The sequence below is a fragment of the Protobothrops mucrosquamatus genome, unplaced genomic scaffold (assembly GCF_001527695.2).
Source record: "Protobothrops mucrosquamatus isolate PMUCROS unplaced genomic scaffold, P.Mucros_1.0 scaffold805, whole genome shotgun sequence".
Classification (NCBI taxonomy): Eukaryota; Metazoa; Chordata; class Lepidosauria; order Squamata; family Viperidae; genus Protobothrops; species Protobothrops mucrosquamatus.
Genome location: NW_015387071.1, coordinates 259,560 through 282,594, shown reverse-complemented (window position 1 = coordinate 282,594; position 23,035 = coordinate 259,560). Strand labels below are relative to the sequence as shown.

Genomic DNA, 23,035 nt, shown 5'->3' with positions numbered 1-23,035 from the left:
TGGAGGTCTTCTAGTCTGACCCCCTACTCAGGCAGGAGGCCTGCTTAGACCATTTCAATCAATCAGAATACAGCTGGAAGGGACTTTGAAGATCTTCTAGTCCAACCCCCTGCTCAGGCAGGAGACCCTAGACCATTTCAATCAATCAATCAATCAATCAGAATATTTGAAGGTCCTCCAGTCCAACCCTCTGCTCAAGCAGGAGACCCTAGACCACTTCAATCCATCAGAATAGAGCTGGAAGGGACCTTGGAGGTCATCTAGTCCAACCCCCTGCTCAGGCAGGAGACTCTAGACCATTCCGGAGAAATGGTGGTCCAATCTCTTCTTGAAAACCTCCAGTGATGGAGCATCCATAATTTCTGGTGGCAAGCAGTTCCACTGGGTTAATTGTCCTCGCTGTCAGGAAATTTCTCCTTAATTCCAGGTTGCTTCTCTCCTTGGTTAAGTTTCCATCCGTTGCTTCTTGTCCTGCCTTCTGGTGCTTTGGAGGCTAGATGGGACCCCCCCCCTCTTCTTTGGGGCACCCCTTCAAATATTGGAGCACTGCTATCACGTCACCCCTGGTCCTTCTTTTCTCTAGACTAGACATACCGAGCTCCCTCAACCGTACATCCTACAATTTGGCCTCCAGACTCTTCTAGAAACGAAATTCGCTTTTAGGGCCACGGGTCCGTCTTCCCCGGGGTCTCTTTGCTGTTGCCAAAAAAATCCAAGACTCAATGGGAGAAGTTTTCCCAACATTTCATGGGAAAAGCATCGCAGCAAAGCTAGTGCACCACACAATCGTGCGCTCGGCTCATGGCTGTTGTGGAAAAAGCGACGGCTTCGGATGGCTTTTGTGTGTGTGTGTGTGTGTGTGTGCTGTCGGCTGTCGTCATGCCGAGTTCCTCCTTTGGCAGCGGAGAAAGCAAGCCAGCCAGATTTGACCACTTCCCTTGTATGTTTCCTTTCCAACAGGGCTCCCCACAGCTCCACCCCCCTTCGGAGGGTGGACTGGTGTGAGATTTCAGAGGCTGCTCTTCCAAGCCGTGTGGTCGTTTGGCTCTTGTTTTCGAAGCGTTTTTCTTTAAAAATAATAATAATAATAATAATAAAAAATACTGTGCAACTGGCTGCAGAAGAGAGAAAAGAGAGCGAAAGAAAGGAAGGGAAAAAGAGAAAGGGAAAGAGGAAGGGGAGGAGAAAGGGAGAGAGAGAGGAAGGAAGGAAGAAAAAGAGAAAGAAGAAAGAAAGAAAGAAAGAAAGAAAGAAAGAAAGAAAGAAAGAAAGAAAGAAAGAAAGAAAAAGAAAGAAAGAAAGGAAGGGAAAAAGAGAAAGGGAAAGAGGAAGGGGAGGAGAAAGGGAGAGAGAGAGGAAGGAAGGAAGAAAAAGAGAAAGAAGAAAGAAAGAAAGAAAGAAAGAAAGAAAGAAAGAAAGAAAGAGAAAAAGAAAGAAAGGAAGGGAAAAAGAGAAAGGGAAAGAGGAAGGGGAGGAGAAAGGGAGAGAGAGAGAAAGGAAGAAAAAGAGAAAGAAGAAAGAAAGAAAGAAAGAAAGAAAGAAAGAAAGAAAGAAAGAAAGAAAGAAAGAAAGAAAGCTGCAAACTTCCTAAAATTCTCAGGGATCTAATGCAACAAGATCCAAGACAGAGCAAAAGGAGGACTTTTTGACAAGTGTCTAAGTGGTTAACCTGTGGAATTCACTGCCTCAGGATGTGCGGAGGGCAAGCAGATCAGCGGGCTTTAAATGGGGACGATAAATCCACCGCTATTTTTGGCTGCTGGCGGGAATTGCGACAGGCAACAATAGAAGAGCAGGGCAGAGCTCGCTCTTCTCTGTCTCTCGCAGGGTGGGTGGGTGCCCTCCCAAAGAGGCAATTGGGCAGGTCACCGTGAAAACAAAATGCTAGAAGCTGCCAATGTGATTTTTGGAGCAGGGGTCTGTGTGTGTGTGTGTGTGTGTGTGTGTGTGTGTGTGTGTGTGTGTGTGTGTTTCGCTCAGTTCTGGTGGCCTTCCTTGGGGCTGCAAAAGCTTTGGAGGAAAAGCGGAGAGAGGGACTGTCTTCGAGATGGACTCGTCCTTCCGTCCTTCCAGTGGTCAGGCTAACTCTGCCGACTGCCAGACGTTCGATCCTGACCGCCTCAAGATTGACTCAGCCTTCCATCCTTCTGAGATCGATAAAATGAGGACCCAGTTTGTTGGGTGCAAAAAGCTGACTCTGTAAAACGGCTTAGAGAGGGCTGCAAAGCACTGTGAAGCGGTGTATAAGTCTAAGGGCTGTTGCTATTGCCTTCCTTCCTTCCTTCCTTCCTTCCTTCCTTCCTTCCTTCCTTCCTTCCTTCCTTGTGGTTAGAATGCAGGATTATTGAGGACCGTTTTCACACATACAACCGTCGCATCGTCCCTGCGGTCATGTGATTTACATTCGAATGCTCAGCAACCGACTCACATTTATGACGGTCACAGTGTCCCAGGGCTCATGTGATTCTCCTTTGGGGACCTCCCTCCCGACAAGCCAAGTCCACGCGGGACGCTTAACAACCATGTAGCTAACTTTTAACAACTGCAGGGATTCCCCCTTAACAATGGTGGCAAGGAAGTTTGTAAAACGGGGCGAAGCTGACTTAGCAACTGTCTCACTTAGCAACGGAAATCTTGGCCTCAGTTTTGGCCGACCTGTATGCTCACGTCTTTGTAAGATGGAGGCCCCTGTCAACTCAAGGGCCACACTGGATTCTGCAAGGACAGTACGCCCACCCACTCACACACCCCCCCGGTGAATTTCCCCTGGCAGACTCTGGTTCCCCTCGCACATCCGGGCCCAGCTGTTTTGTGGGTCTTTCCAGAAAATTTCTTGTTGATGTAAACAACTTGGCAGCCGGTCTTTGGGATGCAGCCAACGCTGTTCCGGAAAGTTGCTGGAAATATAAACTATTAGAGCTGGAGGCTTCTGGATTCAGCCAGACCTCCCTTAAAATTATATATTCCACAACAGAAATTTGGGGGTGGGGGAATGGAGCGGGCTAAACTGGCTCGGTTCCCCCATCTAGTGGTTCTTTTCCCAAAAGTGCAGAGCTGAGCTTGGCAATTTTTAAGTTCCAATTTTGCCGTTTGGAAAAAAAAAGCACACTCCGCAGGCAAACTTTATTAGGACTGCCCAGGGGTTTATCTAATCAACGTCAGCTCTTTTAAAGACGGGCAGACTTCAACTCCCAGAATCCCCCAGCCAAGCCATGCTTCGGCAGGGCGGTGACCACACACATACACAAGAGTTTCATTCAACTATCTTCTAAAATGGGACGATGTCGGCTAAGAAGGCCCCAGTCAGCAGAGAGGGAATTAGGAGATGCAAAATGAATTCCAGGGGAGGGAGCGAAGATTTCAACAGCTGGAGACGTTTTTTAAGTGGATATTGGGCTTATTTTAAAGAACACAAAGACTGAGGTGCCAATGAAGGAAAGGGCAGGTAGAAGAAACTATGCTTAGCCGGGCTTGTGAAGATAGTTTTATGTTTAATACATCTGGAAAAAAAAAAGGCATATACAAAGAACTCAGACATGGAGAGGGGGGAAAAAAGCATCAGTTCAACACTAATGAGTCTACAAGAATTAGAATCTGGGTAGATCTGAGAAGTTATTAAGCCAGGGGTGTATTTTGGGAAGATCCCTACGAACACTGGAGTTAAGAGATCCTCACCCATCAGGAGACCAAGGATGGGGCCTGGTTTGATCACAGCTTCTGCCAGCCTTCGCCATACCCTACTGACGTTATCTTCTCCGTGTCTCTTTCGGTGTCTTTCCAACTCTCCAACAGCTGAAGGCAGAGATACGTAATATTGCTGATCGCGGGAAGCCTCTTCTTACCAAGAGAACGGATGGTGGAAGAACAGACCCCAGAAACTTGAAATGGCCTTTATAAAAGCAGGCTCTTCTCTCTTTTCCATTAAACATCTCATATATTGCCAGGTGTGCTGGTTTTGTTTTTTTGTGAAACTCAACTAACAACAAAAAAAACCCTCAAAAACATCAGCAATTGGCAAAACCGAGTGGGCTTCCCCCAGTGGGAATAAACGCGCGCAGACACACACAGACACACCAAAAAAAAAAAGCTTTTGGCTGAATGGACCGACGACGGGCTAATTGAGATTTTTGTGTCTTCGAAAAGAGAGGGCCGAGGTTCCCGACCTGCTTTGGAGGAAAGAAGGGAACACGAGAGAGCGCCAAGGCAACTTCAGAGGAGATGCCGCTTCAGAGGAGATGAACTGACACCTCCCTTCAAAAGGAGCACCAGTTTTGGGACAGCCGCTCTCAGCTCGCAGAATCTGCCCCGCGGACTGAAGCCTGCTCAACCCTTCACTTGGAAGCTGGCTGCGGAAATAACACAACAGGCTCCAAAATACGGCCAGCCTAGCAGGGGTGGAAGAGGGTCTGAAGGCTAGAGACTTAAGAGTTAGTCCGTTACAGGAAGAACAAAAATCATTTAAGCATGCCTGAATCTCAAAAACAAACAAACAAACACAAAAACAAATTGAACAGTAAACAAAAACAAAAAAGAAAAAAGAAACCTAGTACTAATCAGTGTCGAGATACATTACTCTATGTTGGTTTCTTAAAAAGAATTAGTCTAACTGAAGGGCACTGGAAGAAAAGGGCGAATGGCTTCGCCTTTCCTACAGAGAGCGCGACGGGGAAAGGGCGCACGGCATTTTGTCATGATTGGGAGGGGGGAAAAAATAAAAATTTAAAAAAAAAAATGAAAATATTGGAAAAATCTGACTCTTTTTAGTTTTGATTTCAACATTGCTTTTAGTATGACATCAACACCAGGCTTGGCAGGAGGGGCCGTGAAGAGGCAAAGACGTTCATAGCAGCGCGCACCTACGGCTCTTCTTCGGTTCCGGGGGCTCCAGAGCAGCCAGTATCGCTTCGTCAAATACATTCTTTAGTCCTTTCTGAAAAGGGGGCAAAGAGAAAGGGGCGGTCTCATTGTCTGGGTTATTCAAAGCAAACAGAATTTAAAACAAACAAACAAAGGGGAAAAAAAGAACCCAACAAAGACAAAATTAAAAACCGAGTTTGGAGGAAAACGGGGAGCGGGGGGGACGACTCTGCTATGAAGCAATATTCCTAGCCAGGTGTGCGTTATGGATTTCATAGGGCCTGGACCGAGTTATTGAAAAGGAGCTTGAAGTTTTAAGATGCGAAGCCCCCCCCCATGCTTAAAGGCAAGAAAGTAAGCCCGAGCACCCCCAAATTTGAAAATCTTGGAGAGAGAGAGAGAGAGCATGAAGCGGGCACTCGCTGATTGTACAGGAGTGTGTGAAGAAATAAAAGCAAGTGTGTCTGATCGTCACCTTTGAGAATATGCGTTATTACCCCGGGGTTTGAAAAGAAAGGAGAAGTGAGTTTTAGGGAAAGGGTCAACCAGGTTAGATCAGAAGCGAGAACGTGGGATCCTTTCCCCCACCCCCCCAAAGTTTGATGGAAAACCCCGATCAGCAGTTACTGAAGCAGCAAAGGAGGACTCAGAAACAGTGGATGGTATAGAGTCAAAACCGGTCCCAGCATGAGAAAATAAAACAGGTTGGAGCGCAAAAGGTGTTAAAACTGAAGCAAATGAAAGCAAACAGGAATAATGCTTCATCAGGCATTTATACAAACAGCTATTTTTTTTAATTTTTGAAATGTTCAGGTACTACAATTGGAGATCATTTCCTTCGTTTGGACAACAGAGGTCAAAAAAAAGTATGAGGTTTCTTTCCCCCCCCCTCCCCCAGAGAAAAGCTTTACATGTTTACAGTGCAAGCTTTAAAGAAGGAATCAAAGTGATTATCACCATGTCACTGGAAAACAGATGTCGGCCCTCGTCAAAGGAGCGCGCGCGCCCCAAACACCGCCCCCCAGAACCCCAACAAACACTGCACGACATCACAAACAGCCAAAAGTATAGCAAAAACCCACTGCACAGAGGAAAAAAAATCATTTTAGTATTACTTGCAGGTCAGCATGTCAGGTACAATCATCATGCAAATACAATTGAGAAAGAGAGGAGAGGAAGGAGGGAGGGAGGAAGGAGGGAGGGAGGAAGAGAAATAAGATTGTACAGTCCTTTTCATTGAGATATAAAAATCCTACCATTATTTTTTCAATTATTCCTCCCAATTTTTTTTTATTATTCTAAGCAAAGCTACCACGGCATCTCTGAGAGACCTACTCGTATAGCTTATTAAAGAGCCAGCAACCCAAAAGCACATTTGAATGGGTCTATTTTCATATTTCGTAGCCACACCCAATTTTTATTTTTATTTTATTAAATGCAGTTTCTAATCCCTTCCCAACCCTCAAAGCTAATACAGAGTTTGCTCTAAGACATGAAGTAAAAGACACAGCTTCTTTCATTCAGGATGGTTTTATTGGTGATGGTGGTGGCGTTTTGTTTTTGTTTTTCAACCAACTTTCTACAGCAGGATAGAGGAAGCAGCAACAAGAAAGGAGGAAAGGAAGAAATGAAAAAAAAAAAAAAGAGGAAACTGTTTTTAGAATATACAGCATTTCCGTTTGGGTTGAGTTTCCGGGGGTTCGAGAGCAGCTAGGATAGCCTCATCAAATACATTCTTCAGACCTCTCTATAAGACAGAGGGAGAGGAGAAAAAGATAGTAGCCTGGTTAGAGGGTTAGAGAGAGATAGACACACACACACACACACACACACACACACACACACACACGCTAGCAAGCAGATACAAAGAGCATTCGGGAACGAAAGGCGTTCAATGAAGGAGATTTACTTTTGGCACAAAGTAGATCTTCGGAGGGAGAAAAGACAGGCAAGCAGAGCACAAGGGGTTAGCATGCGTTCCACCCGAACTCCAGGTTTCCATTGCTATAAATAGAGGCCTTTACTTAAATGTGACATTAAGACTCCAACTTCTTCGCTCTGGTCTAAAGCACATCCACAGAGGGGAAGAAAACAACCTGGTTTTGTGTAGCTGGAGGCTTCAAAAAAAGGTCCAGGCCCAAAGGACTCTCGTTCTGCTCAAAAGCACTTACGATACCACTAAGCGTGAGCCCTACAAACCACAGGATGGTTTCTTCACCAGAGTTACCGCCAGCCAGCTCCCTCGACGGAAACCAACCAGGTTTGACTACGGAAGTGTGAAAAGGAGGAGAGTGCTTACCAACATTTCCTACTGCAATGTGTTACCAAAATTCACTGGATAGGGTGAACCAGCCGTCAAAGGGTAGCCGTTTCCAATTAATAATAATAATAATAATAAAGTTTGAAGGGACCTTGGAAGTCATCTAGTCCAACCCCCTACTCAAGCAGGAACCTTATACCATTTTAGACAAGTGGCTGTCCGATCTCTTCTTAAAAACGTCCAGTGTTGGAGCACCCACAACTTCTGGAGGCAAGGGGTTCCACTGATTAATTGTTCTCACTGTCAGGAAGTTTCTCCTTAGTTCTAGGTTGCTTCTCTCCTTGATTAGTTTCCATCTATTGCTTCTTGTCCTGCCTTCTAGTGCTTTGGAGAATAGCTTGACTCCCTCTTCTTTGGGGCAATTCTTCACTTACTACTCTCAGCCCCCCCCCCCTTTCAGAGTTACTTTCTTGTGAGATGGGAGTCTATGCAGATACGATTGACTAAATAAATAATCTGCGCGCTGGCTTTAATATTTCAGCCCTCCACACGCAAAGTAAAATTAGAGAAAGGCCCAAACCTTTTTCCAACAGCTGTTCCCGTACGCCTGGAAGGCTGCTACCCAAGAAGGCATTAATTTGCTACCAAGAAACCCATACTTCCAGGGGAAATTAATTACATTCGTGTTTAGGCAGCTCCCTCCCAATTTTCTGGGGGCGAGGGAAAACTACGGCAGCTCAGCGGTTCCAGCGCGAGAAATTCAACCTCTGGGATTCTCAGGTCAACTCCAGCAGTTGCAGACATCCCAGGAATAAGGCAGACAGAAATCAAAACAAAAATAAAATTGGTTCAAATAAAATGCCTTGCTTCTGTGGGCAAAAGTCACATCAGCACGCAAAGCCCCGATCTGCAGCAACAGACTGTTTTCTAAGAAAAGAAACGCCACCCGCCGTAGCCAGCTGTGAAACTAGATCTGTCTAAATCTACTGTGAGATACAAAATGATCTTGTCAGAATGACCTGAGAATCTTTTATGACCTGTGTATTCCCAAAGCCCTCTTCCCTAGTACAATGGTCTCCAGAAAAGCTTTCAAGCATCTGAGTATTTATGAAAAGGCTCTCTAAAAGCTCGTTTTGCAAGAAAAATGAGAATTTTGGAGTTTTAGGACCAACTAATTGCTCCTAGGAAGCTAATGTGACATGAAACAAGCCACTGAATCAGATTTCCTATTTACGTATCAGGTACGGTATTTCCTAGCAAAAGTATGCATTATTCCCTTATTAGAATTGTCGAAGTATAACTGATTTATAATTGACACTATGATACATTTTAATACCTAGCACCTTAACATAATTAAAAATCTTCCGTTTCAGAAAGGATTTTACATGGTTTCAGAATAAATTGAGTGCTACCGACTGTAGGTCTTCTTGATATATAGGAGAAAAAAAATCTGAACATATTCATGTTAAAGAGACACGATTAATTCTAAACATGACTGCCATTTCATATGCATATATTTATTTTAATCTGCCTTTTTAAGCAGAAGCATTCTAGAGATTAAGCATAGTATTTAATTAATGGTTGTTGTTTTTTACTGATCCTATCTTTTAAGAAAACCAGCAGGAACATTTAAATTGCACTAGAATGTATTCTAGGCTGTACGTAGCCACAACACTTGAAATCGAGAAAGATTCGACAATTGGAAGTTTATTTTAAAACGAGGCTGAATTGCTGCTTGCATCAAACATGTTTCTGTTTCTTTTTACTTCTGTTTGGTTACTTCTGCTCTTCTTCTTTTTATTTCCCCTTCCTTATGTGCTTTAAAACAATAACAACTTTCTTTTAAAGCTAACCACATTTGCTATGGTTTTTCTTCCTACCCAAGTGCAAGAATTAAGTTCCTCTGTACGTACCTTGATTTCTGCTGCTTATTTTACATTTTGCACTCCAAAAGGCCAAGCTCCTTCTCAAAAATATGTCTAAATACGGGAGACACATTCTCTGTCTCCACCTCCCCCCCCCTTGAAGAAAACATTGCCAAAGCTTTCCCTCACTGACATTATAATGTGGTCCATTACAGGTAGTCCTTGACTTAACAACAGTTCACTTAGTGACTGTTTGAAGTTACAACGGCACTGAAAAAAGGGGCTCATGACCGTTTTTCACACTTATGACCGTTGCAGCATCCCCACGATCAAAATTCAGACGCTTGGCAACTGACTCCTATTTATGACAGTCGCAGTGTCCCAGGATCACGTGATCCCCTTTTGCGACCTGAGAAGCCAAGTCAAGGGGGAAGCCAGATTCACTTAACGACCAGGTCACTAATTGAACAAATGCAGCGATTCCCTTAACCGATGTGGCAAGGAAGTTCGTTCAACGGGGCAAAACCCACTTAACAAGTGTCTCGCTTAGCAACAGAAATTTGGGGGTCCCTTGTGGTGGTAAGTCAAGGACTACCTGTCATTTATTCCCCCACCTCGTCCTTTTAATGCCGGGTGAGAACTCCGAGGGCTACAATTTAAAACTGTGTGTATGTAAGTAGTACCACCCTTTGGCTCTTCGGTAATTCCCTGAAGGTGCTCAGTTTTCGACAGCATTTCGCAATTGTGAGGCTGTGTTTGTAATCATCACACTTTGAAACTCGGGCAGTTGGGCCCCCCCTGCCCTTCCTCCATCCCACCAATTTCACCTGCCCGCCATCACCATCGTCGCCCCTCCCTGTCTCCTGCCATCGCTGATCTGTTTCTCTAGGAGCCCTGAGCTAGGAGAGCGCAATTATCCGGCAACGAACTAGACACCATGACAAATGCATCCATACAAAACCCTTTCCATTGGCATCCAAGACCACAATCCTCATGAGACATCCAGTTAAAATTCTGCAGGGTGAGGCTGACAGAGATTCGGGGTTGCCCGACAAGCCTAACCGCTTGTTTTAAGCTGCCACCCACTCCTTCTGCCTTGGCAATTATCCGACTTGTCTACGAAGAGCTCAGGATATATGGAGATACCGGCTCCGCCGGCAATCAGGTTCCAAATCGGTGGGAAATTAAATAGCAATGGTTGGAATTTATTCTTTCGGTGCCCTTAATGGTTAATTAACGGTGACACCCTCGTCGTTTGCTCTGTGCAATCCAATTTGATGGGCTGTTGTTTTGTTTTTACACCAGGTGCAAAAATTGTTCCGAAAGATTTGACGGGTTATCGGATCCCTACTGTGAGAATTTCCGAACGCAGCACAAAACCAACCACGAGAATCTTCCAAGAGGAATTTCAAACCTGCCAACCCCCATCGCCCTCTGAGGTCCCCCCCCTCTTGCTAACAACAGCCATGCGGATGGATTTAAAGAGGGGGCTTACTTGTGTGAGCGCAGAGCATTCCACGTATTTGACGGCCTTCAAGTCCCGGGCCAGTTTCTCCGCTGCCTCAGGAGTGATGGGCTTCTGCTTATTCTTGGCAAGCTTCTCAATCGTGGAGGGGTCGTCTCTGAGATCAATCTGCGTCCCGACGAGCAGAAATGGAGTCTTCGGACAATGGTGAGTGATCTCAGGGACCCACTGAAGAGGGAAAACGTACCGGTCACAAGGTAAAAATCAACCACGCGAAGGGAGGCACTGGGGTTGTTGCCGTGAGGGTTAAAAGCCGCGACAGAAGAGAATATTTGCAGCTCAGGATGGAACGATGGAGTCACTCTCAAATCGTGCTTCTTTTCCCTTGTAGACGAGTCATAACCAAACTGGTTCAATACCCTAGTTTGGTAATGAAACGTCCTCCGGAAAGCAACCCAGCTGAGGGAACACCACGGATTAAAAACATTTGCAGCCCGGACCCTCTCACCTTTTCCTTAACGTTCTCAAACGAAGAGGGCGAGACCACAGAGAAGCAGACCAGAAACACATCTGTCTGTGGGTAGCTGAGGGGCCGTAATCTGTCATAATCTTCCTGTCCTGGGGGAAAAAAAAAATAAGAGAGACCGACGTTAGAAACCCGGTCACGGGGTGGAGGAAAGGGTACAAAGAACAAAATTTTATCTAGGTATACAGGTAGCCCTCGATTTACGACAATCGACCGAAATTTTTTTGATGTTGCTAAGTGAGAAATTTGTTAAGTGACTTTTACGACCTTTCTCGCACACAGTTGTTAAGTGAATCACTTCCGGTTGTGAAGTTTGAGTCACATGGTTTGTGAAGTGAATCTGGCTTCCCCATGGATTTTGCTGGTCAGAAGGTCGCAAAAGGGGATGGCCTGACCCCGGGACACTGCGACCGTCATAAATACGAGTCAGTGGCCAAGCGTCTGAGTGTTGATCACGTGACCCTGCGGGACGGTCGTGTGAAAAATAGTCCTAGGTCACTTTTTTACAGGGCCGTCGTAACTCCGAACGGTCACTAAAGAAAGGGCTAGCTGTACATCTGTTAGAATTTTAACTCTGGTAGATCGGTCTGAGAAAGGAATTCTTACTGAAGAGATTTCAGCAAAATTGCTCTCTCTTCTTTCAGGCAACTCAAAGTTTAAGCTGTGCACATGCCCAAGGGAAGCATCCGCTTCCACCCCATGACTCAAGAATCCCAAACGATACCATGTAAATTAGCGGAATGTAGTTCCCAGAATAAAATTTAGTTGCACTTTCAGATTGCGGCTCATAACAGGATGAATGGCAGAGTTATCTACCCTTGGGCAGAAAAATCAAGGCTTACTCCAAGGCCAGACACAACATACTGTCATTCTCCACTTTCTCCGGAGAGATCAAGGCGAGGCTGGGTAAATAAATTTAATGTTGCAGATCACTATCTATTCCCCAAAGAAGCAGAAGGGGATCCCGCTTCTGAGAAAGCTGTACATTCCCTAAAAGTTTCCTTACTATCTGGGGATCTGCCACACTTGCAAACTGAGATATGCAAAGCAGGAAATGACAGCTGTGTGTCATTTCCCAACTAAGAAATTCTGGTGGATTCACTCATTGTATTCATAGAATCCTAGGGCTGGAAGGGATTTTAAAGAGGATACAGGAGAAAAGCAAGAACTATCCACCAAGTAGTATTTTATTCCTTTCCTCTGCTAGAGAGGCTTCCAAAACAGCTTACAAATTAATTAAAAGGCAGTCCCACAAAAGGACAAGGGGGTGGAAAGGGACAACAAACAAACTAGCATTCTTTATACTATACCAGTTTGGGCAGATATAATATTACTCTGATATCTGGCACACTTATAAATTGAAGTTTATTTATTAAAAAAAAAACCCAAAATCAACAGTCACTATAAACCCACATCATCTTCTTCATCAAAGGATGAACAATTGAAAAGCAGTTACCTGCTGTATCAAACAGGCCTAAGGTATACGGCTCCCCGCCGATCATCACTGTTACAGCATAGTTATCAAACACCTGGAGAGTTAATAGACAAGAAACAACTTTCAGAATCAATTATTCTCTTCCAAACACAAAACATACCTGGGACTCAAATCAACTATTTATACAGAAATATGAACCTGGAAGAATGCAGCAGAACAAATCCATCCATCGCTAATGGGTTTCAATAACAGTCTAATCAAGTTGGGAAAAGCAATTATCTCCTTTCAGAGTTTGCTATCACTAAGTTAATCAGCAAAATATATCCTTAACCAACAGGCAACAGCAACAGTGATCATAGGACCCAACCTGCTTTACTCAGAACCATTATTTTTAATCAAACAATTAAGTCAGCATGTAATTACAATACTTTAAGATTCCCACCTACAAAGCAAAGGCCTTTTAAGAAAAACTAGCATTCTGACATTTGACATTTTAAAATACAATGTTGTTATAGATTAAATATCTTGGTTTAAATAATTTTCCAAGTAGTGAAACATACCAGGAAACTGAATGCTAGGTTTTCCTTAAGCCTGAAAGCTTAAGGAAAGTATCACACTTGTCACTTGTCACGCAGGCTTTATTTCATACATATATGTCTAATTAGCAGTGACATAATTCTCTGTTCCTTAACTTTGTACAAGAAAAAAAGGAAGTACCACCTTTTTACTCACCGTTGGTACATATTCAGAGGGAAATTTATTTGTTGTATAAGAAATTAGAAGACATGTTTTACCAACAGCACCATCTCCCACAACGACACACTTAATTGTCTGCATAGTTCAAGTTTCTTGCTAAATAACAGGTCCAAAATTAATCTGGAAAAAAAACATTATGTAATGTAATTAATTACGTGAAGGATAGAAAATATTTCAGCATTGCATTTTCTGCATAGGCCTCTCAAGATATTCAGCTACAGTGATAGAACCCCCAAAAAGCAGATCAAAGAGAATGGGATCATGAAGGGGAGAGTAAAACCATTTTCCCCACATAATCTAGCTGATTATAAGATTCCAAATTATACTTTAGTTTTGTTCCCTCGCAAGGAAAGTTCCAGGAAATCCCACAAAAAATTGCTTTTCACAAGGGATCCTGGGTGATAGAAACATTGATGAAAAGGCTCTAAATCACGACTAACAAGAAGCTGAAAGCTCTCTTTCCCCCCCCAAACAGAAAATGACAGCATTTGCATAATAAGCCTTGTACAGGTTTTTCTATAAAGCAGGAATATGAAACAAGAGGTTATGTAGTACAATGTAAGTACGTTATATTACACATTGTGCAGTACAATGTAAAACTTTTATTCTTCGTACTAGCTCTAAACTTCATGCCAAAGTTAGAATCTGGTTTTAACCACAAGAACTTCCCTTCCTGTTTTTACAAGTAGGCACTCAGAGGTAACAATCACATCCCAGCTTATTGCTATCATTTGTACATTACACCAAAGAACATGCTTTTTCAGGATGCTGAAATTTACCAACACCAAAATCCTTGTGCAATTTCTAAATTCTGCTACAAGTCATTCCAGTTCTTGGGGGGGGGGGGAATGGAAAACCAGATGCAGTTTTTTCTTATTCTTCTGATGAAATCTTCAAGGTTCGTACACATGCATGATCCTATTCCCTCAGTGACAACTTTTCTAAGAAATCCAGAAGTTCTTAGAAGTTGGCTCATTCATCATCTAAATGTAGAGATGAATTATTTTTAACAGCAGAGATTTATACCAAGGAATGACAATACTGTATGGCCCCTCCTATTAATGGGAGTGTCCCTCTGCATCACTGAACTTTGACTGGTTTCTTTTCATCTTTCTTAACATCAACGGGCCCAGCCACAAGGAAGCAGAACTGCAAAAATACTGAGGACTATTGATGTTGCATTTTAGGGAATTGGAGTAAATAATAATCATAATAAAAGCTTGCTAAGATTTCTTATTAGAGTCTCATCAAGACACATCTCCCCAGAATATATGATTATTATTTTTTTCTGCAGGAGCCCTGTTATGCAGCCACAGTAAACCTGGCCTATTTGTTTGTACACAAACTTTACTCTACATTGTGGTACAACATCTATATACTTCTGATTATTTTTCACTCAGGTTTGTTACATTTCATCTTAAAATCTGGATTGTGGACATTGTCTGGAGAGAGAAGAATAGAAGAGGAAAAACTGGAGGAAGTTGTAAAATAATAAATATCTGCAAACAGAAGCAGAACAACGGTGGCAAAAGAAAGCAAAGATAGTACCAATAGGAATAGACGCCTTGGGTGCAATCCCAAAACATCTGGAGCACCAGTATGAGCATTGACCAAATTCCCATCAGTCAACTGCAAAAGCCACTTTAGGGAAACAAATCTTGAAATTGCCTATCATATCAACATTTGCTTCTTATAACGCTGCTTTCTCCACAAATGTACAGTATATATATAGCATACAATATGGTTGAAATTGGACAGCCTACATCCAGTATTAAGCAATATCTAATTCTTAGCATATGTACAATTCCAGTAACTGCCAAATACCATAGGATTCGTTGCAAAGCAAATTTAATTACTGCTATCCATCTCTTGACATTTAAGCTGGGACTAAAAAAACTGTTTTATTACATATTCTGCACAGAAGTTGAACAACTCCTGAGAGGTTTTTATCATGACATGTTTGAACACATTTTTCCAAAACAGGGTGAATATCTAAATGGTATTAAGACTCAGGTCAAAATGACTGATCAGAGAGAGACCAATCAACACAAAGGAATATGACTGGGGAGAAATCAACACGCCGATTGATCTTCCTTCCCACTCACCAACACAAACTGATGGGCAGAAATTTTCCAGCCCTCTGTGCAAACGCAAACAAAAAGGAAATTTTAAAAAACGTAAGCAAACCACAAACAAAAGTAGATTTGCAATCCTTCAAGTTACTTGCTCTGCTGCTTTATGCCTGCCTGGCAACCACACAAAATGGGTGCCCGGCTAGGACAGGTAAACAGAAACTTTTGCAGGCACTTAGCCCACCCACTCCTTCCCCTATCTGAGGTCAGCCTTCAAATGAGCAAAGATAACATTAAGGGCTCCTCCTTTTACTTCAATGCCATCTCAGGCTGTGCTTACCTTCGAAACCTCTCCCTATCTCTTTCCTTCACACAATTGGGTCCACACACCCCAATCTGGATAGGTAATAAAACTTAAGCTTCGGTGTGGCCCATTTGGAGTGCTTCATATGTCAAGGAACAACACAGAAACTCTTTCTTATTATCCTGAGATGGGGAACAAAATGAGATTTCTTTGTAGGTTCTTTTGCATTCCCAGAACAGATGGCATAGAAAATGGGGACTTTCTAATTCAGAGTTTTTCTATATTCAGCTTAAAAACAAGGCATAAACTTTATGTTATAAATACAGAGAGCTACTTCAAGTTCAATCTACAAAGAATAAGTGTTTAATTGAAGGCAAGGTAGCTTCATAGCTTCATTTTTTTCAGAATGTCCAAATTCCATGTATGGTATCACTCAGGGGACACAATTGTAGATTGAAAATAAAATATGAATTCAAAATATTGACCTAAACAAAATATTGGACAGAGCATTATGAGACAAATTATATACTGAGTTCATTCACAAAGAATACCAAGGAGACCTCAGTTTTAGCTCTCTACAAATATTATATACTTCTAAGGAGCAATCATTAAAGGGCTATCATTTCCACATTACAAGTGAGCCAATCTCCATTTAAATACGTAGAAAAACTAATTGTTTAAAAAATGCTCTGACTCAAAACTCACCATGTCATTATGTAAGAGAATTCACTTTTATGATTCCCATAACTGCTTGCTTAAATACTAGTTACCAATATAACTGTATAATCTGTATTTATGCTGTTGGCTCCCCTAAATTATTTCTAAATTAAAGGCATTAGTTATTTTTTATCCTAGACCAAGAAAATAAATGGGCATTTAAACTATAAAAATTCTATAGGATTAAGGAAAAATCTTCCCCAATGTAACTTATAGTGCTATTTAAATCAGAGCTTTTACAATCCCTTTACTTCTGACCTTGAGAAATATCATGCAAGATATTCAAGTTAGTGATGACATAGTATAATCCTGTCTTTTTAACCTATGAAATACAAGGCTACACACCCATCCTTGAAACAGTGGGGTTCAAAAGCTGCAGAAGCTTCCTCTAATACAGTAATGAGAAAACCTCACAGATGCAAATTTGCATGAGGCAGAGGAGCAAAACTTCAAGTGCTGCCATTTTGCCTCCTCTCATTCGGGCAAAAAGAAAATATGTCAAAACTTACCAGCCAGAAATCTCCCATTAGGGGTCTGCAAATTTAGCAACTTTTAAGACTGGCGGATTTGGCCGCATGGCTGCCTGAGAATTCTGGGAGTTGAAGTCCACAAGACTTAAGTTGCCAAGTTTGCAGACCCCAGAGGCAGGCCATTACATTTTGGGTATATACAACATACATTCAGTACTGTACAGGAAGGGCTATTTCCTCCCTAAATTAATTGGAGTTTAGCTCCAGTGCAAAAAACCCCCTCATGACTGACATTCAATGGACAATGCAAAAGAGCCCTGAACTGGATTCCCAGCACTTTGTTCACGTTTAAACCTGTTGAGATGTTAATGGGGAGGCTGAGCAGGGTTGCCTTCAGCCCCATGGTGCAGCCTAGCAGAAGTGGGTGAAATCCCCGGCTGCCTCCTGGCCTGTCTGCTGTCCAGCCAGGGCCCTATAGGGAAGTCGGCCCACCCCTCACCTGCCCACCTTCCCCCTCCCACACCGTCAATCTGCCCCCTTTCCTAAAAACCCCCCACCAGCCCCATCTTTCCAAGCCAGGAGAGGAGGAAGAGGGAGTGAGGGAAAAAAATGGTAGGGAAGGAAGGGGAGGAGGAGAAAGGAAGGAAGGAGGATGGAAGGAAAGGAGGGGAAAGGAAGGGGAGGAGGGGAAAGGAAGGAGAGGAGGAAGGAAGGGGAAGAGGGGAAAGGACAAAGGAAGGAAGGGGAGAAGGAGGAAGGAAAGGAGGGAGGGGAAAAAGAGGGAAGGAAGGAGGGAAAAAGAAGGAAGGAGGAAGGAAAGGAAGGAAGGAGGATGGAAGGAAAGGAGGGGGAAGGAAGAAAGGAGAGGAGGAAGGAAGGGGAAGAGGGGAAAGGACAAAGGAAGGAAGGGGAGAAGGAGGAAGGAAAGGAGGGAGGGGAAAAAGAGGGAAGGAGGACGGAAAGGAGGGGAAAGGAAGGAAGGAAGGAAGGCCTCTCTTCCCAGCCGCCCCCTCCACCGCGACGAACGCCGGGAAGGCGGCTGGGAGGACCCCTCCCCCCTGTCCTTCCCTTATCCTCCCCTCCCCCAGCGCCGGAAGAGAGGCCGATCCCTCCCGCGGCCCGGCTCTCTCTATGGCCTTCCGGGCCTCTTCGCCCCCTTCCTGGAGCGGCGGCGGCGGGGGGGGGAACGAATACAGACAGGCGCCTCCCCCCCCCACGGGAGACCCCCATATCGGAGGGGGGGTCTCCTCGCCCGCTCGGCCTTCCTTGCGCGCGCAAACACACACACACACACACACACACCGGTTGCCCCCTCAGAAGCGCCTCCCTCCCCTCCCCGCCCGAACTGCGTGCCTAACTCCAAGGCCCATCCTCCCCGGCCGCCGCCCGCTGTGAGGGGGAGCCGGTGGTGGTGGGGGGGAAGGGAAAGCGGCCCCCTCCCCGACCGCTTCCTGCCAGCGGTATCCCGCCTCCCATCCTCCCCGCGCCAGGACAGGCCCCGGGGAGGATGGGCGTTGTAGTCCCGCCGGCGTCCCCCTCCCCCTTCCGGTAGGGGCGCCCCTCCCCCTCGGGAAAGGGCCGCGCTCCCCTCCCCCACAAAAGCTGGGGCGGCGGACGGAGGGGGGGCCGCCCTCCCTCCCGCCGACCGACCCGGGGGCGCCCCGGACGCACCGCGGCGGACGCCCGGCTCTCGCCTTTCTCGCCCGCCCTCCTTCGCCGCCGACCAGGCCGAGAGTCTCCCCGCCGCCGCCGCCGCCTCTTTTACCTCAGAGCGCTGCTCCGCCGGGCGTTGGCAGCTCGCTGCGGGGTCTCCTCGCCTGGGCAGCAAGGGCGGGCGGGCGCGCTTACGTCACCGCGTCCCTGCAGAGGCGGGGCTTCAGGCGGCGCGAGGGGAAAGGAAGGCCCGCTCCTCGCAGGCCACGCCCACCGGGGAGGCTCCTCCCTCCGCGGGTGGACTGGGCCGGCAGGGGGCGCTCTGCTCCGCTCTCTGGGAGGGGTTGCCTCTTTAAAGGTGGGTGTACGGGGTCACCTGCATCTGGCACACGTGTATTTGTGTGTGTGTGTGGATAGGTAGGTAGGTAGGTAGGGACATAGATAGATAGATAGATAGATAGATAGATAGATAGATAGATAGATAGATAGATAGATAGATAGATAGATAGATAGATAGATAGATAGATAGATAGATATAGATAGATAGATATAGATAGATAGATAGATAGATAGATAGATAGATAGATAGACAGATAGACAGACAGACAGACAGACAGATGTTGGATGGATAGATATAAAGATAAATAGATATAGAGAAATGATAGGAGTTAGAGATAGATAGACAGATATACATACATACATACATACATACATATGCACACACAAATACACATTTCATATATATATATGTGTGCATGTGTATCTGCAAGCATGCCTCTACATGTGTGTATACACAAAGGCTAGTGCATGCATGTATGCCTTGATGGGTGTGGGTGGGTGTGTCTGTGTGTATATATACATGCGATAGTTTATCTGCATCTATGTCTCTGTGTGTATATAAACCCTTGCCTACACACAAATGCGAGATGCAGAGTTCCTGTATATACTGGACATGCACAGATATGTCCGTGTGGGTATATGAATTGTATACACACCAATACACAGGCGTATGCATGCCTCTGTGTGTGCTAGATATAGTGTGTATATATTGTGTGCATACATGCCTCTGCGTGGACACTTATATGCTAGATGTGTGCATGTAAGTATATACGTATTTTATATGCTGTCCACCCGCATTCAGCTGCCCAGGCAGTGTATATTCATATTTCGCTACCTGTGAAGGAAAAATGGCCTTGAGTTATATATAACTCTGTGCTGCTTTAAAAAGTGTCACTTAGTGGCAAAGTCCTCAATTAGTGACTGTTCAAATTTACGCCACTGAAAAAAGTGACTTGCGACTGTTTTTCATGCTTACGACCACTGAAACTCTGCCATGGTCACATGATCAAAATTCAGATGCTTGGCAACTGACTCGTATTTGCGACGGTCGCAGTATCCCCCGGGGATCGTGTGATCCCCTTTTTGCGACCTTCTGACAAGCAAAGTCAAGGTGGAAGAAGCCAGATTCACTTCACAACCGTGTGACTAATTTAAACGCCACAACCATTCTAGAGAAAAGGCATCTACATTTATGGATGACTGGAAACCCCCTCGTAGACATTTCACTTTTATTAGATTTTTATTCCATTATTTTTATAAATAATTCAAGGCAGCAAATTTATCCAGTAGTCCTTCAGCGTCCTATTTTCCCAGCCCTGTGAGGTGGGTTGGGCTGGGAGAAAAAAAGAGAGACTGACCCAAAATCATTTCATTTTGTATGAAACGGGGGGGGGGGGGGGAAATACACTCATGGTTTGGATTATAGGGGAAAAAATGGAAGAAAATGGAGCTTTTTTGTAATCATCAAGCAAGATCATTTTGTAATTATGTTTGCTGTACAGGAAATCGGAAACTTCTTTGCATTTTTTTTTATTCTTTCTCATTGCACTTTTATGTTTACTTTTTTTCCTTCTCTTTCTTTCTTTTGTTCTATTTCAACTAGTTTATGTTCATTTTTAGGTTCTTTATTTATTTATTTTTAATATCCAAACTGTTAGGACCGAGATCTGTTGCCCCATACCGGACACTCGTTAAAACATTCTTAATAAATCTGCTATAGGAAGAGAATTTTGTCCTCAGTGCAATGGGAAACTCCTAATTAAATTTCCTTCCTCTGATTAAAAAAAAAATAAAAAATAAAAAAACAACAACTGTGGTTTTCTTCCAGTCCAAACTACCACACAGGGGATTATTGAGAAAATGAAAATCAAAAAACCCAAATGTCTTCATTCCAGAAATAAATAATCTTCTCCAGTGGGAACGCAAGACATAAATATAATTAACGGTGCATTGTTATCCCATGGAGCTCAATCGTGTTTGTCGTGGTGGATTTTATCCCTGGGAACGGGGTGGGACTAGATGACCTCCGAGGCCCCTGCCACCTCTTACCTTCTCTGCAAGGGGATTCCCATCTTGGAAAAAAAGGAAAGGCAGTCTTAATCTGGACTGTTCCTTGCAGGAGGTGACACGGATCGAGGCTAAATTACTACTTTTTTCAGGTCGCTAAATTACTTTTTTTGGGCCACTGTCCCATCGTTAAATGCCTAAAACCGCACAGATGGGGAACTGGAATCTGCCCGATTCCAAAAAATCAGGAATTTTTTTCAGATATCCAACAGGAAATTGTCATCGAGTCGTTTGGACCCTTCCGTTTCTCGAAGGCACGCAGGAGAAGGAGGTTCGCAAAGAGGAGCCCGAACGTCTCCTTAATTTTTCACACGCACCGGTGACAAACCGCCATCACATGGTAAGGCCGCGGAAATTGGGTTCGCCGCAGGGGGGCAAAACGGTTTGTTGGTCCAGCAGCTTCTCCAGGACGTTGAGCTGGGCGTCTCGCTTCTCTGCCTCGTCCGAAGGCGTCCAGGAGAGATCGTGTTGGAGTTTGTAGGCGGCGAGAAACTCGCTGGGGCAGCTAGCCCCCCACTCCTAGACGGAAGGGAGAAAGGAGCGCGTTAAGGAGGTCCCCCGAAAGGAACGGTGTACGAACCCCACTTTTATATCGCGCCAGCATTTTTCAGCTTATAAATACCTTTGGGGAAAGCAAGGAGAAGTAACGCTGGCCCGTTTCTCTCCTGTACAGGTAATAAATATTTCCAGGTTTTTTCACAAAGTTACAGGCCACATGGTGAAGGTCGGCGTCTCTTTTGGCGTCTTCCAGAACCTACAAGGTAAACAAGGACGTATTTTGAGCATAAAAATGGGCCAAAGATTGATTTATAATATTGGGTTACAACTCACAGCCATCCATTCAGTGACCATTCAAAGTACTGAAAAAAGTTTCTGTTAAATTTAAATTACCGAGACAGTTTCTGTTAAAATTAAATTTACCTAGACAGGAATTACAACAATGTTTCTCAACCTCGGCAACTTTAAGCCGTGTGGACTGCAACTCCCAGAATTCCCCCAGGATTAAAGTGACCTTGATAATTCTGGTCTGGCGTTGTGCCCACTATTTACCTTTCTGGCTTGTTCTTGTAAATATCGGATTTGTTCTGCAATGACGGTCAAGCGGCTGCAGGCATTCGCTCGGACAAACTCATCCGCCTGGGGAAAGAAAAGGCCTGCCTCTGAAGCAGCAACTCGGGGTTGGCGTACAAAATAAAATTAAATAAAAATAATAACAGTAAATATTAACGAAATATTAATAAAGCGATTTGCAGATTGAAGCTCAGCGATTATGGAAGAAGAAATCAATGGTTCTGCCAATTTGTGAATTGAATTGAAGATTAAATATATTATTATTACTATTATTACTATTAATATTATTATTATTATTATTATTATTTGCAAAAAGCCACCTTACTATAAACTGCCTATATACTCAGGTGTTACCTTAGCAGCTTTTAAGTCTTTTGTTAAGACTTGAACTGTTAAGCTTTTACCAGTCCGACTGTGAATCGAATTGAAGATTAAATCAATAATAATAATAATAATAATAATAATAATAATAATAATAATAATAATATAAAAACCCCAGAGGAAGAACCCCCTAATGCCTATGGGGGGGGAGGGAAGAACCAGGTCATCAGCAATTCCCCAAAGAAGGGAGAGTTGGGGGCCTGTCGTATATTATACTCGTAAAATTAGGGGTGTGTTTTTTCATTAACCCCAAATAATAGACTCTTATCGTTGGGATTCCTTCGTCCTAACCCACTAAATCTCCCCTGGGTTCATTCTGGACACCCCCGGGGGCCGAGATCCCCCGGCACTCTGCACATGCCCAGAGGCACTCTCGCTCACCTTCTCCACTTGCTCGGCCAAGGCCACCAGATCCGACGGCTGCGCCTTTCGAGCCGCGGGGGTCAGCTGGAGACCCTCGGAGGCGCCCCGTCCGACCAGCGCCGAGTTGTCCGGCGGAGGAACCGGGACGGCGGCGAAACCCGCTTCTCGCCCGGCCGCCATTACCCGGCAGCATAAGCCCCGCCCACTCCGCTTTCCTATTGGACGCCCGCCCGTGCGTCTCGATCAGAAGCGTAGCGATAGAGGCGGGGCGGGAGGAGCGGCGCCGGCTGAGGAGTTCTGGGAAATGTAGTCGAGAGAAACTCCGCGGCGGAGATTCCATCGGCCACGTGGTGCTCGGAGAGAGAGAGAGGGCGGGGCGGGAGAGTGGGGCGTGGCCGGGTGGGCGGAGCTCCAGCCTGCCAGCCCGGGCATTG

General features: G+C 44.6%; 2 protein-coding genes across 4 annotated transcripts; both read right to left on the bottom strand.

Annotated features, from left to right (window-relative positions):
- Nucleotides 1-3,471: 3,471 nt before the first annotated feature.
- Nucleotides 3,472-18,553, bottom strand: CDC42 (cell division cycle 42). Of its 3 annotated transcripts, none has more exons than XM_015818854.1 (6): nucleotides 18,493-18,553; nucleotides 13,141-13,284; nucleotides 12,430-12,502; nucleotides 10,956-11,065; nucleotides 10,478-10,675; nucleotides 3,472-4,930 (listed from the first exon to the last, which is right to left on the bottom strand). In XM_015818854.1, the coding sequence occupies exons 2-6, from the start codon at nucleotides 13,243-13,245 to the stop codon at nucleotides 4,841-4,843; spliced, it is 576 nt and encodes a 191-aa protein (XP_015674340.1). In that variant the 5' UTR covers nucleotides 13,246-13,284; nucleotides 18,493-18,553; the 3' UTR covers nucleotides 3,472-4,840. The 3 variants fall into 3 exon arrangements, with proteins under 3 accessions (XP_015674340.1, XP_015674341.1, XP_015674342.1); XM_015818855.1 differs by lacking the exon at nucleotides 18,493-18,553 and adding an exon at nucleotides 15,577-15,722; XM_015818856.1 differs by lacking the exon at nucleotides 3,472-4,930 and adding an exon at nucleotides 6,372-6,604.
- Nucleotides 18,554-20,799: 2,246 nt separating this feature from the next.
- Nucleotides 20,800-22,781, bottom strand: CUNH1orf50 (chromosome unknown C1orf50 homolog). Its single transcript, XM_015818864.1, has 4 exons — nucleotides 22,620-22,781; nucleotides 21,837-21,923; nucleotides 21,409-21,540; nucleotides 20,800-21,305 (listed from the first exon to the last, which is right to left on the bottom strand). Exons 1-4 carry the CDS (start codon nucleotides 22,779-22,781, stop codon nucleotides 21,120-21,122), a joined length of 567 nt encoding a protein of 188 aa, XP_015674350.1. The 3' UTR covers nucleotides 20,800-21,119.
- Between the last annotated feature and the right edge of the window lie 254 nt (nucleotides 22,782-23,035).